We start from the raw sequence: 15,366 nt of genomic DNA, 5'->3' as shown, positions 1-15,366 counted from the left end.
ATCATCAACAAGGCATTTCCATCCTCACAACTGCCGCTCACTGGATGCTTTTTGTTTTTGGCACCATTCTGAGACTCTTGAGACTGTTGTGCGTGAAAATCCCAGGAGATACAGAAATACTCAGACCAGCCTGTCTGGCACCAACAATCATGCCCCGGTCAATCACTGAGATCATATTTTTCCCCATTCTGATGGTTGATGTGAACATTAACTGAAGCTCCAGACCAGCAACTGCATGATTTTATGCATTGCACTGCTGCTACAGAATTGGCTGATTAGATAATCGCATGAATAAGTAGGTGTACAGGTGTACCTAATAAAGTGCTCAGTGAGTCTATATGTAACATTTTGCATAATGCTTTTTAAATAAATCCAACGCACCATTTTTGTTTTCATTACAGCTGACCAACCTTTCATGGCCATTTAAAAGGACGTTCCAGTCTTTCATAATTTTGTTAAGAAACAAATATCAATGCCGTTGTTGAAGGACATAGTTTAAAATATTGGTGCTGTTGGAGCCATGGCACAGTGGGTAGTGCACATGCTCATGACACACAAAGAGCTGTTGTGCTTGTGGGGATGCAAATTTAAATGTGGATTTCATGTCTCAATCCCTTTTCCTCTTCAACCGATTTCTTGCCTGGTCTTAACTGTATTATCATTAAAGACCAAAAAAAAAAAAAGTTCCAAAAACAAAAATGTTCAAAATTGCTGCTGAATGGCTGGGGTGAAATTGCAAGGGTGCCTTGGGTGGCACCCTTCTAGGGAAAGCATATCTATTTTTAAAGTTTGCTATTAGAACCTAGTTAAATATATCTATTTTTCTAATTTTCTATAGTTCAAGGTCTAATCATTTCTATATAGTCTATGTCTACTTTATTATTTTCTGACCTTGAAATTGACAGTGGATAGAAGTTTATATTCTTTGAGTAGCTGGAAATGTTACATCGGCATGTAAATTCACTTTTGTGTTTTGTAGAAAAAAATGAGAAGAAACCTCCAAAATCATACTTGATCCACGCAGGGTTAGAGCCTCTTACCTTCACTAACATGTTTCCCAGCTGGGAACACCGAGAGGACATCGCTGAGATCACCGAAAAGGTGAGATATAGTTAAATGCACTTACTAATTTGGTTTCTTGTGTACAGTTACTGTATATGAATGTGATTCAAGTAACAAAATATCTACAAACAGGGATGGGTTTTACGATAAGTTTGACTAATGAATAGGGTTACTGAACTTGTGGTCTTTCTCATTAGAGGACACAATCTTATATGTTTATTTTCTGTGATTTATAGGAAGCTGAAGTATGCAATCAGATCATTCTTGTTGAAGATGTCTTGACTAGACTTTGCAAGACCACTTACCCATTGGCCGATCTACAAGCCCGTCCCCTACCAGAAGGTGTTGACCCTCTACGTCTTGAGATGTACCTATCAGATGATGACTTTGAGGTGAGAGAAAGGACATCTATTAAAGTTTCAAAAGATCTCTCATTTGATCATTAAAGATGTTGTAGACAGCTGTGTTTAAGTTGGATCAATTTAGTAAGCTGTTAATAAGTCAACCTTATTCTGATCATTCTGAATGCAAATAATTAAAATACAGAAACTTTAGGACACAGACATTGAAGTATGTAATGTAGGCTATTTGTTTTATAATGTCTGACTGTCTGTGCATATATGTACTATCTTTTCTGTACTTTCTGAATTCTTTCACCTTTTATGTATGACCTTATCTGCTCCCACCATGTCGTCTTAAAGTAGCCCCTCTTAACCTGTCTCTCGCCCTTGCCCCCCCCCCCCCACACACACACACACACACACACACACACACACACACTTTCTGCTTTTCCCCTTTTGCTGGTGTAGTCTTGCATCTGACTGAGGTTCATTTTTCCCTTCACATGCCAGGGTGTAGGGGCTTCTGGGAAGGTGAGTTTTGTTTGAGGAGCATGGCGTTTTCCCACTAATGCTGCATCCTCCCTGTTTGAACTGCATCACCTTTTGCTTGTGTATCACATCCCTCGACACAAACTGTCTGATATCTAACAGTATGTGGGTCACTGTGTACCACTGAAAGCTCACTTTTGCAAGTCACAGGCATGGGATTGAATTTAAGATTGTCCTCTGTGTCTACACAGTAGTGTAGTGTAGTACATTGTATTCACGATAAATTCTTTAAAATCTTTAATTGTTTTCTAAACTGGTAAAAAAAAAATGGAATGGCAGTGGCCAGTACCCTTCAACTTTTGTATATGTGTGGGTCAGGTTTTGGTTTCATTGTGGGTTTAACCAATGGTCCCCACGAGGAGAACGGCTTAGTAAACATTTAATGACATGGAAAAATACAAAAAGGTTTCTGTGAGTGTTAGGTTTACGGATTTGGGTAGGGTTAGGGAATGGACACTTTTCACAGACTCTGGCGCATTTCCGTCTTAATTAGGAGCATAAATCTTGCAAACGTTATTATATTTTCAATTTTTGCAACTATTTAATGTCAATTTATAACACTATACTTTGTTATATTACCCTGACATTAATAAAAATAACTAGTCCACAACTTCCATAATCCATCTCTTGCTCGCTCGCTCTCTCTCTCACTCTCTCTCTCTCTCTCTCTCTCTCTCTCTCAATTCAGTTCAAATTAGCTTTATTGGCGTGACCATATACAATGGACAATGTTGCCAAAGCATTCATTAACAAAAAATAAATATAAAAAACATGTATTAGATACATAAAGTCAAATAATAAAATAATAATACTCATACAGGTAAGTGCACAAAATGTAAAGAACAGTAACTACAGAGAACAATGAGTAACAGTAATTTAAATAGATGTGATCAGTTGTTCTCTGTTTTGTCATGAATCCAGTTTGACAGTTGTTTAAAGTCTTTTGTTCTTGGACACAGTGGACTAATCTGTCATCCATTATTCAACATAGTAGTTTGCCAAGGTTGCTGCTCAATGAAATGCCCCTGTAGTTGTTTGGGTTAAATATGTCACCTTGTTTGAAGATTGGGGTGATTTGATTTTCTTTCCAGTTCTCAGGAAAGTGTCCTGATTTTAAAAGCAAATGTAATAATTTGAGAATGGCCTCATTCAATTTGGAGCTGCAATGTTTCAACATCTCATTGCAAATTCCATCTGAGCCGCAAGATTTTTTATTTCCTTTTATGATATGGGGGTGTCCAAATTATTTAATTGACCCTTTATTGTGTATTCTAGTTGATGTAGTTGGCAGGTCATATTTTGTTTGGATGGGGTTTAGTTCACTTTGTTTATAAAGGTTTCAAAAATGTTCTGTCCAGGTATTTGGGTCACAGATGGGAATTTGTTGTTCTTTTTTGGATTTATTTAAATTGCTCCATAATACCCAGATTCAATTTTGATCAACTGCTTCCTCAATCTTGTTGAGCTTTGTTGTCATATGTTCAGCTCTTTTGCTTTTTAGCAGTGACTTATACTGCTGAACTCAAGATTAAGTTGATAGGTGGTACATGTTTGTTGGTTTGAGGGGTCTCTGTGTTTTTTATTTGATAACAATCGTAGTTCTTTTCTTGACATTTGACATTCTTTGTCAAACTGTTTCTTTTTACTCATGTTCATTTTGATTTTTTTTTTCAATGATTTGCTAGCAAGTGTGAAAAAGATTTTATTGAATTTATTTATTTATTTATTTATTTTTTTTGCCATATTGATGCTCTTCTCATCTTCAAATGTGGTGAAGAGATGCATCTATCATGTTCTCAGCATGATTGTTGTAGAGTTTAGCTTCATACAAGGCTGGACTATCTTTTCTCCAGAAGAATCTGATAGGCAGGGGATACAGTTTAGACTTCTGATCTGAAGATGGTAGAAGACTGGCTGACTTGTTCAGACTAATGACAGTGTGACCGGTCTGAGAAAGGTAGCTGTGGCATCACCGCGAAGTAATTTATGTTGTTTTGGTCTAATTCTCTGATGCATGGTCCACTGTGCTGCTGCCTAGAGAGGAGCAGTAGGTAAATCGGCCCAGAGAATCACCCTTTGTTCTGCCGTTCACTATATAGAGACCCAGGCTTTGACAGAGCTGCAGAATTTGCTTTCCATTTTTTGTTTACTGTGTTGTCATAGCTCAGATGTGGTTTAGTTGGATGTTTGTTTTTATGTATATTTGTATTATTAGTAATAAACTTATCACCAACTGAACTAATATAATCCAGTTCTTGCATTCAGATCCCCCATTATGAGGTCTGAGCCAAGAGACTGAAATTGAATGATCTCAGATTGTAATGTGTTGAGGATCGCATTATAATAGGGTGACTCATGGGGGGGATGTAGGTGGCACACAGGTAAGTATCCTCATATGTTCAAACGTGTTACTTTTTAATTTGAATCCAAATATGTGTTCTCCATTTTTTAACAGGCTGAATTTAATGGAAAAGATGTTTAAACCAAACTATAATTCCTCCTGAATCTCTTCCATTTTTAACATGAGGGTGTTTCACTGATGGTATATGGGATTCTCTGTAGTTTAAAGTTGTGTAGGTTTTAGACTCTCTCTTTTTATCTCTCTCTCTTGTTGTTGGAGCAAATGGGAACACAATTTGCTATGGTCTCCCATGTACCTCTATAAAAGTTTACAATGCTTCCGTTTAATTTTGCATTCCAAACACGGAAATGTCTAAAGGGTCCATAGAAACCATCACCACCTCGGTATAAAAAGAAGTCCCCAACATGATAGAAGACAAATGTGTGATTTGTGTGGTCATTTTTATTTTTATTTTTTTTGTGTGTTTGGTTTGGTGTGTTGGTTGGTTGATGGTTTAATCTTTACAGTAAATTATGTTTGTGTGCTCTTCACAGAAAGCGTTAGAAATGACAAGAAGTGAGTATGAGGTGTTGCCAGGATGGAAGCAAGTGAATGTGAAGAAAGCCAAAGGATTGTTTTAGAGGGACAAACATTTTAGAGTCCTCCCAAGAGGGACTTGACTGCACTGGAACTGCTGAGGATTAATCTGCAAGTGGACAACTTTTTCATTCCTTTTAATCCACACAGGAAAAAACAGAAGACTAGACCTGTGTCAAACCACACAGGCAGGTGCAATGGAGGAAGAAGAAAAAGACTGGCAGGGGTTTACCAGCCTCATGCAGCGCATTTCTTTCCCATATTCTTCTTTTTGTTTTCAGTTTCCTGGGTCTTGTTTTGATGTTTTTTTGTTTTATCAGTGAATCAGCGAGATCTGTTGGATGTTTCAAGAGCTCCCCATCTTGTTTCTTTCTACTTGATTTAATTTTTCTTCATTGCTCTGTGTCGACATGACAGAAGCCATTCAGCCGTCCCTAATACACAGTATAGCCCTCATGCACTGCCTAGCTTTTTATATAGTGTAAATACCCAATAAATGAAAAAGCCTTTTAGTATTATCTGAATGCAAGAAAGCTCAACTGTGTTCTTGACATTAGGAGAGCCCTGGTGTCACATGTAATTTATGTTCTTCACTTTCATACCTGCTCTACTAAATGGCCTCTTAAGTGTTTAACCTTCCAGATAGGTGCTTGAACTTTGAGAGGCCTGTGTGTGTAAATGGGGATGTTTGTGAACCTGTACAGTCTGTGAGAGTGTCTCTTCAAACTATTTGGATTGAATGAAATGTGGAATAAGAGAAAAACTCTTTCTGCATTGTATAGTGCCTTGCCTTCATGTACAGTTTATATAAAGATAAGTACTAGTCTGCTTTTTGGAGACTTATTTGTGATATAAATATTTGAGCAAAATAAACACTGAAAAATGTAGATTAAAAAATATTTTGTCTGTTGCTTTTTTTTCTTAAGACTTAATTGATTTACTAACACTGAAAGCATTACTTTTTATTGAATGTTTTCACTTTCACATATAAATGGATGGTGTAAAGACATTTTATGGAATACAGTTTGAATTTCACCGACAATACGTACAACCCCAATTCCAAAATGCTGGGACGGTATGCGAAATGCCAATAAAAACAAAGCAGTGATTTGTAAATTCTATTCACCCTGTGCTATATTGAAAGCACTACAATAACATTATTTGATATTTTACCTTGTGAATTTAAAGCTGAAGTTTGCAACTTTCTGTGTTATAAAACTTTCTCCTATGCAACCTTAATATGCAGTGGCAACTATAAGTAAGCCAGAAAAAACTGTTTGCCTCTGTGGCACTATGAAAATCCTCTGTTTTGAGCGACTTGTCTATACAAACACAATGACATTGACTCAACCAATGGTGTGAGTTGGGGGCTTGACTATCTCTTTGTTTGACCAATGGCAGACAGCGGACGTGTTCAGAATACTGTTTTAAAAGGCACTAGTGTTGCAGAAATTATATACTTGGCTTTAAATATTTTTTTGAAAATATACACTCATTTCAAATGACATAATTGCAACAGTACAAAAAAGTTGGGACAGTCGAGTGTTTACCACTGTGTAACATCACCAATTTTTTCTAATAACACAACACTGCACTTCACTAAGAGACAAGATTAAGTTTTGCAAGCAGATTTTTTCCCCCATTTATCTATTATGCTGGTCTTTAGCTGCACAATTGTATGGGGCCTTCATTTCCTTATTTTATGCTTAATAATGCACCACACATTCTCAACTGGAGACAGGTCAGGACTTCAGGCAAGCCAGTCTAGCACACGCATTCTCTGCTTACACAGCCGTGCACTTTTTTTTTTTTTTTTTTTTTTTTTTGACTGTTAGAAAATACAGGGGCATCTTTTGGACCTGACGCTCCTTTTTGGCCCAGAGAACTTGATGAAAAGTGGACTTGTCAGACCACAAAACATGATTCCACTGTTCTACTTTCAATCTAAGATGAGACTGAGCCATGAGAAGTCTGTGGCGCTTCTGGACAGTGTTGATGTATGGCTTCTGCTTTGCATAGTAAAGCCTTAACTTGCATCTGTGGATGTAGAGGTAAATGGTGTTGACTTAGTTTTACGGAAGTTTTCCCGAGCCCTTGTCATGATATCCATTACAGACAGTGACTTCTAGCGGACCAGAGATCACATGCATTCAAAAGTGGTTTTCGGCCGTGCCTTTACTCAACGAGATTTGACCAGATTCCTTGAAACTCTTATCTATATTGTGCACTGTAAAGGGAGAAATTTGTTTAATTTGTCTTTGGGGAACATTGTTCTCAAAGCACTGGATTGTTTGCTGATGCATCTGTTAGCAAACTGGCAAGCATTGACCCATCTATGCTCTTGGCCCCTTATATACTATAACATGATTGCCTCACCTGTTTTACATCTCCTGTTTCACATCACCTTGTTATTTCAACTCGTCATATTGTTATTATTGTATGTATTTGTGAACATGAACTTAAGATGTACTAATTTAATATAGAATCTAATAATAAGGGAAATGCCATTCTAAGGGTTTAAATCTCAATCATTACATTAGAAAGACCAGCAGAGGACGCAATTGCTACACATGTGAGAGAGCAATTATTACTGCATCACCCCAGAATGTCCATTATATGACATTTGAATATCTACTAATGCATTATTCTTCAACTTGCCTATGTAGCTTAAACTTAATTCAGTTTTAAAGTGGAAACAATTTAGTTCTGTAACTTAGTTCAATAGTTCCAAATAATTATCATGTAGTTTTTTTTTATTATTTCTTCACAGCTAAACCTGTGACTCCTTTCCTCTATCTGAAATGGATTGGTAATACTCATGATTATTGACGCAAACTAAAAGCAGTTTCAAAAAGCAAATTAATATTGCCATTGGCCCACAAAGAGGCAATCATGCCAGCAGGGACAAGGAGAGTGAACGTCTTGAATTTACTGGGTCAAATGGGATTTACAAGTCACATGATCCAATCAAAGTCGAAGCTAAAACTGTTGTATCAAGTGATTGGTGATGACAGTGTGGGTCTCCTAGTCAAGGAGCTGCTTCCTGCCTTTAAGCAGGATTGAGGACAAATAGCTACATCTAAGAAAACAACTCTAGATAAAGGAGTACAGCTGTTGCATGAGAATTTGCCACTTTGGCATATATATTTTATTCATCCAGTTTAAAAAAAATTAACAGCTTTGATCATAAAAGGAACAAGCATCTTACACACATGCTGGCAGGATGTTTCATATGAGTAGCTTGGAGGGACATTACAATATTTGCAGTGATTCTTCTGTTTTTATGACATGCATTTCATTTACTGGTTATTTTAATGCGTTTGGCTTTCTGTTAAAACCGACGTAGACCCATAGAGACTGGTAAGAGGGCCTGGTTAATCCAGGATCTTATTAACAATACCCATGATCAGGGAAGACAAATCTGATTTTATCTGGAATGCAGTGACATTCCAGGCAAAGAACTTGTTTGGTTGAATGCTAAGAGATTATTTCATCTTATTAGCTGGAATTTCTGCCCTGAAAACCCTTGGTTGGAAAAGATATAGGCTGTGTGGTTGATAAGAGACCTTAAGGAATATGGAAAGCCTTCATGTCTGTGCATTCGTCCCTGATTACTCATCTGTCTTACAAGGAGCTGAAGGGAAAAGGCATATTTTATTTTCTTAGAATCCATAAATGTGCTCATATGATGTGTAGATCTGGAGATAGATGCTAAAATTAAATACATGTGGGGGGGGGGGTGCAGGGGCGCAGGCACAATCATTTGAGTGCTGAGTACAAAAATATCTGTTTTAGCTCTGACCTGTATCTTTTAGAGATACATACAGTATCCCTGCTATTAAGCTGCACTCAATCAAATGCTTATGGGAAATGAGAACTGCTGAAAACACTTCCCTCCTTCTGCCGTGACACTAGGTCAAATGAATAGTGGCGCACTGGGTCAGTACACAAGGAAAGAACCAAAGCAGTTTTAAGTTATGTTGTTAGTATCATTGCCAGGGACAAACCATTTAAACAAAGTGAAGGGACCGATATACAAAGAAAGCATGCATCATTTGGATGTTCTCAACATTTCTTTGGTTAAAGGGCTGGTTTTCCCCCACAGAACTATAATAGCAATCATATCTCTAAACTTTGGTGTCTTTATAAATTAATAACACTAAAATATATAGCCTATACAGTACACTATGAACTAATGTAAAAAGAAAAAAAAAGCAATTTAATTTATATATTTTTCATTAACTTTTTTAGTACTTTGGGTATAACGTCCTCCATAAAACACATTGTTTTTTTTGTTTGTTTGTGGGCGAATAGATTTGAAAGGAAATATTTTCAAATTGGGCTCACATTGGCTGATCCAATCACGATGAAGATTAATTTGTTTATAGAATACTATCATTTTTATAAAAAGTCAAATGTGATTGAAATTAACAGGGAATTGTACACCTTGATTTGAATATTTTGAATAAGCGTTACCTTAATTTGTTACTTAAGGCATCTTGTGAAAATCTTGTAAAAAGTATCAATTGTGAAGGCCCCCTCGCCACCTTTTATTTATGTATTTATTTTAAATAAGTATAATAAAAAAAACGTTTATTAGAACCATTATTTATTTCCACACAAATTGTTACGCCATCAATATTAAATAAAAATACTTTTTTTTTTTTTTGTACACCTCCTTTTCCCATTCAACAAAGTAACACATCTGTAAAACTTCCAGTAAAATGTATTTATAAATAAATCAGACTCGCATATTAATAAACTAGCGTACACATCACATAGGCTATATCATTATCATACTAGATAGAAAATGACACTACAGAATGCCGAAGGACACTGTTGTGATGCTGAATGTGCAGGTAAGCACCAGTAGAGGGCGCGCCGCTCATGGCTCATTGTTGCACTCAACGGTGTGTGTATGTGAGTGTGTGTTCGTCCGTGTGACTCGTAATATGTGTCAAGAGAATGAGCGGAGACTTGTCTATGTAGGTGACTGAAGCTAATGTGTTTAACAACAGAGGTCAGCAAGAACGAGATCGTTCGATGTAACAAGTTTTTATATCTGAATCCCACACCACAATAGCAGGATTTGTTTTGAATAAAACCAAGAATAAAACAAAGGTTTATCAAGGGAACTTCTGTCAAGAGGGGAAGGAAATTAAGCCGGACAAGTCAGAAGAGGATATTCTTTTTCGGGAAATAGTAATATGAAAAAGGCGCAGGCCGAGATATTAGGTTTTGTCCCTCAGAAAGAGATCGTCTACAACAAACTTCTCCCGTACGCAGAAAAACTAGATCGCGAATCCAATGACATTTTGGCCCAGATTAAAGGGAACTTGGGTCGGGCTGTCCAGCTCCGAGAGTTATGGCCTGGGGTTTTATTCTGGACCAGGAAACTCTCCACGTAAGTATTTAAATAAAGCTAAAAATGTATTGCTGTTTGAATCCAACGTCTTTTATTGACAAGTAGCAAGGATAGTTGAGTGACGCGGGCAGCTATTAGCCGTTAGCTCACGAGCTAGTCGACTGTCCTTGCTCGTGTATAAACATCCCATATTCATCTTGTGTTATTCGTAATGATCTTTAGGAATTATTAATGCTACATTAGTGTTTAGTCTAGCTTTTGTCAGTATGGTTTCAGCCGGTTAAAGGCTAGAAATGCGGGTTTGTTGTAAGCTCATTTCTAAGCTAATCAGCTAACGCAGGCTAACATTACTGCTGGATAAGCAGCTGCCACATGCATCACAGCAACCAGTGGTTAGACGTGGAGTCTTTCAAAATACAACTGCTTTAAGTTTTAAAAAAGGACGGATGAGAGGGTTATTGTTCCATCCAAATGCATCATGTCTACATTTATGATTTGCCTTATTCATTGCGATTCCCTCAGTATGTTTCTTATTGACACTTCAAAGTATTTCATATCACACAAACACATTTACATATGCATATGGCGTCTTTAAATACAAATCCTATAAGACAAACCTGCTTTAACAGTGTACAGTTGCATAGACCAGACAGAGATGTTATTGTTTCATTGAAATACTTAATGATGTATGGGACACTTCAGTTTAGCAACACCTGTTAAAGTGTATTACTACACAAACTGGTATTACTGATACAGGAATCTCTGCCGCTTTCTTTTTTTTTTTGGTGGGGGGGGAGATTAACAGATATGCACAGGTTGCACATCATTAAAAACGATGATAGTACTCATGTTTATTGTTAATGGGAAGCCTTACCAATTAACATAAACCAAGCTACAACAATAAAAGAAACGGAACACTTGACCGCACCTCTGCTTACATGGGCAAAATGTTTACAAACCTGACTTCTCATGCCTTTGGCCTCTGACCCCATCATTAGTCAAGGCCATACAACAGCCTGGCAAAATGGGAATAAGTGAGATCTGTTGACATTTAGTTGAACGTGTTGAAAGCCTCTCTTAAATAATCCATTTAAAGTATTGCTCTATGTGTGCCACGTTAGCCTGACTCAGCATTAGTCAGACTCACAGCTCTTTCTCTGTTGTTGCATGATCACATGATGGCCTTCAAGCATACATGTTTAGCGTTAAGGTCAGAATTGCTTCTGCAGATAAGCAATGGCTAAGTCAAGTGTGCCTCCCACCCAAACAAAAAAAAAAAGCAACTTTGTTTTTAGGCTCTGAAGAGTCACTGTTGTTTTGCTGAGGTAGATGTCCACTTCTATATGTTGACTATGTTGTTATTTATATCAGTGTTTTAGTATGTCAGCTTGTAGATAAACTTATTGGTTATCATTATCAAATAAAGGAATTGAGAGTTTTAGAAATAGTGTGGGTTCAATAGACTTTTTTGTTCTATATTTTTGTTTTGTTGTGAATCATGGTGTTTCAATCCCTTCTCTCTGTTTTCTACTCTTGATGCTATGACATGGCAGGTACCTGCGTCTGTACGGGAGAAAGTTCAGCAAGGAGGACCATGTGCTCTTTATCAAGCTTCTGTACGAGCTGGTAACCATCCCCAAGCTGGAGATCAGCATGATGCAGAGCTTTGCACGACTCCTCGTCAATTTACTGAAGTACGCAAAAGTGTCTCTGCTAAACACCTGCAACCCGTTGCAACAAACCCCTTAAATTAAGAAACATTTTTACTGATCGCCTTAAAATTATATTTGAGTCTTTTCTTAAAGGAATGTTCTGGGTTCAAAACAAGTTAAAGGAATAGTTCATCCAAAAATGAAAATTCTCTCATCATTTACTCACCCTCATAGCATCCCAAATGTGTATGACTTTTTCATTTGCAGAACACAAATTTAGATTTTTAGAAGAATTTCTCAGCTCTGTAGGTCCTCACAATGCAGGTGAATGGGTGCTAAAACATGGGCAACATAAAAGTAATAAGACTCCGGTGGTTTAATCCATGTCTTCAGAAGAGATATGATAGGTTTGGATGAGAAACAGATCAATATTTAAGTCATTTTTTTACTATATATTCTCCTCCCTGCTCAGTCAATCTCCACTTTCACTTCCACATTCTTCTGTTTTTGGTGATTCACATTCTTCATGCATATCGCCCCCTACTGGGCAGGGATGAGAATTTATGATAAAAATGACTTAAATATTGACCTGTTTCTCACGCACACCTATCATATCATGTCTGAGCACATGAATTTAATCACTGGAGTCATTTGGATTACTTATGCTTCCTTTATGTGGATTTTGGAGCTTTAAAATTTTGGCACCCATTCACTTGCATTGTGAGGACCTATAGAGCTGAAATATTCTTTTAAATATCTTCATTTGTGTTCTGCAGAAGAATGTCATACACATGAGCATGAGGGAGAGTATATCATGAGAGACTTTTCATTTTTGGGTGAACTATCAAAAATCGTGGTTACAGTATGATACTACAGTAGAAGTGAATGGGGCCAATCCAAAAAACCTTATAACACACTGTTTTGAAAGTATGGCCACAAGGTGTAAACATAGGTGTTAACATGATTTTAGTGTGATAAAATCACTTACTAACCTTATCTGTGTAAAAGTATTACAACCTATTACAACTTCATTGTCATGATGATGTAGTGCCGGTATACCCTGTAATCTTGTAAATGCTGTTACGTTGGTAAATCATTGAATTATCTTACTAAATCATATTAACACGTACAGTATTATGTTTACATCTTGTGGTTAAACATTTGAAACACTGTGTATTGACCTGTTTCAGTGATGTCACTTTTCCCAGCAGTCGCCATATTCGTGACCATCAGCGGGAGAAAACAATGCCGTGAATGGAAAAACACCCGAGAAACCATATCAAGAAAAACATAAAAAAATTGCTTTTGGTCCATGCCCAGTCTCAGAAAAGGTTCATACAGGTCTGAAGACAGCACAAATATTGGCAAATGGAACTTTCATGGACATTTAAAGATATTTTATCCATGATTCATCTATTTACGCCGGAGAGTCTGATGTGTGACCAGCGAGTACACACGCCCACCAGTACATTGCTATAAACATTTCCCATTCAGAAGTTACAAATGTTTTTGTGTTGTTTTCTGGTCTAGGATTTAGTCACGGTATTAAAAAACGTCTGTGATGATCCTGTCTGTATGAATGTAGTGGCTGCTTTTAACTCATGAAGAAGGTTTTTTTAGAATCTCACAGCACGGCACATTGAAAGTATTTGGAATATTGCTCACAAACATGATGGCGCGGTCATACAGTGACATCACATGAAACAGGTCAATTTTAATGTTTACGGATTGGCTCCATTCCCTTCCATTGTAAGTGCCTCACTGTAACCTCGATTTTTGCTTTTTTGTAAAAAAATAAATAAGGGACAAGTCAAAATTCTTTTTGTGGTAATCAACATAATGCCACAAATGCTGTCAATTGAGCTTAACTTGTATTGAACCCAGAATATTCCTTTAACTTAAGGGGCTTGTTGAAACTGGGCCCTGACAATTGCCACATATTTGATAACATCTAGTAGTATATAATGTAATGAATGTTTAATGTAATGTAATCCTCTAACATACAGGAAGAAAGAACTGCTTTCCCGGGATGATTTGGAGTTGCCTTGGAGGCCTTTGTACGATCTCTATGAGAGTATCCTGTACTCCAAAACTGAGCATCTGGGTCTTAACTGGTTCCCCAAGTAGGTTTCTCTCCTTTTTGTCTTTCTGCCTATCTGTAATCTTCTCACAGACTCATCTGTGAACTGTGATTAAAAGTCTAATGTCAATGGAACAGCACTTTCTTTGTGATTGGATACCCTTTCTCATTAAAGCATGGCACCTCATGACTCATTTGAGCAGAGAGGGCTAGAGTGAAGTCTATTAAAGTGGGTCAGTGTACAGGGCAAGGTGAAGTCATGGAAAAATAAAACTTGTCTGTGCTGTGTTTGGTTCATGGAAAACAAGGTCTCTAATATACTGCCAGAGATGTACCTTGTTTTTCATCCCACTTTTCAGTATGAGCCTTTTAAAGATGCCTGCTGTCTCTTGTAACACAACTTTACCTAACTAGCCTAATACATACAGTACAGTATTCGACAGGACGGTTATAACTGTTAAACTGTTACTAGTACTACTGTTAAGATCAAAGTTGTTGGGATGTTTAGCTTTGGCTTATGCATCTTTCCTTTTCCCACATTCAGTTATCGAGCTGAAGCCTCAACAAAACAAAAAATGCTTAATTTTGTGCGCAAGCGGTAAGCACAGTTTTACATGTTGTTCTGTACTTTTTCAAGGGCTGCCGCTTTTATTGCATGTGTCCAAAATGAAAGCCAATCAATAATTTAAATGAAATTTATCACAACAGCCTACATCTGCATCTGTATTTATAATCTTTGTTCCTATTGTAGCCTAGCCCCTCAATAACATGCTTTACAAACATATCAGGAAATGGTGCTATTTTGAAAGACTCTGGCATTTCATCTTTGTCTGTCAAACATGATTATGGGACACTCGGAGGTGTCAGACAGCTCCTCAGTGTAAAGAACGTAAAATGGCAATTTTATCTTCATGACAGGAAAATATCAATATATGTTTTTTGACAACTGCAGTTTTTGTGATAAGTCATTGGGATTTTGAACATGAGATGGTTGTTCTCCAGCACACCTCTTCCAGAAATGGGATAGACCGGTCTCCCATGGCTTCGCTCGCTCAATCTAAAAACCTTTTGATTTGTCTTACTGTTGAGCAGAGGTTATGGATTATTAATCTTGCTCTTATCTTTTATTAAAGGGATAGTTCATCCAAAAATTAATCCTAGATCTTCATTTACTCACCCTCCTGTTGTTCTAAACCTGTATGACTTTCATTCTTCCACAAAAGGGGATGTTAAGACAGAATGACAGTCTCAATCACGTTTCACTTTTATTTTATGAAAAAAAGATGCAATGAAAGTGAATGGTGACGGACTAACATACTGCCTAACATCTCCCTTTGTGTTCCACGGAAGAAAGCATGACAGAACAACAACATGAGAGT

At 37.2% G+C, this 15,366-nt stretch overlaps 2 protein-coding genes across 3 annotated transcripts in view; both read left to right on the top strand.

The window, feature by feature from the left end:
• The window catches only part of LOC127427458 (supervillin-like), a 66,741-nt gene extending 60,954 nt beyond the window's left edge, over positions 1-5,787 (top strand). Inside the window, exons 39-42 of the mRNA XM_051675076.1 lie at positions 980-1,101; positions 1,299-1,454; positions 1,914-1,934; positions 4,848-5,787. Coding sequence (XP_051531036.1) covers positions 980-1,101; positions 1,299-1,454; positions 1,914-1,934; positions 4,848-4,934 — 386 coding nt within the window. The 3' untranslated portion in view covers positions 4,935-5,787. The remainder of the gene's footprint in view (positions 1-979; positions 1,102-1,298; positions 1,455-1,913; positions 1,935-4,847) is intronic.
• Positions 5,788-9,843: 4,056 nt separating this feature from the next.
• The window catches only part of LOC127427459 (proteasome activator complex subunit 4B), a 33,666-nt gene continuing 28,143 nt past the window's right edge, over positions 9,844-15,366 (top strand). The window contains exons 1-4 of one of the 2 annotated variants that reach the window (XM_051675077.1): positions 9,844-10,294; positions 11,809-11,949; positions 13,914-14,030; positions 14,532-14,585. In XM_051675077.1, the coding sequence (XP_051531037.1) occupies positions 10,098-10,294; positions 11,809-11,949; positions 13,914-14,030; positions 14,532-14,585 (509 nt within the window). In that variant the 5' untranslated portion in view covers positions 9,844-10,097. The remainder of the gene's footprint in view (positions 10,295-11,808; positions 11,950-13,913; positions 14,031-14,531; positions 14,586-15,366) is intronic. The other variant, XM_051675078.1, reaches the window with a different exon arrangement.

This window comes from Myxocyprinus asiaticus, chromosome 36, assembly GCF_019703515.2.
Source record: "Myxocyprinus asiaticus isolate MX2 ecotype Aquarium Trade chromosome 36, UBuf_Myxa_2, whole genome shotgun sequence".
NCBI lineage: Eukaryota > Metazoa > Chordata > Actinopteri > Cypriniformes > Catostomidae > Myxocyprinus > Myxocyprinus asiaticus.
Note: the sequence above shows the minus strand (reverse complement) of the source record. Positions and strands in the feature narration are given on the sequence as shown.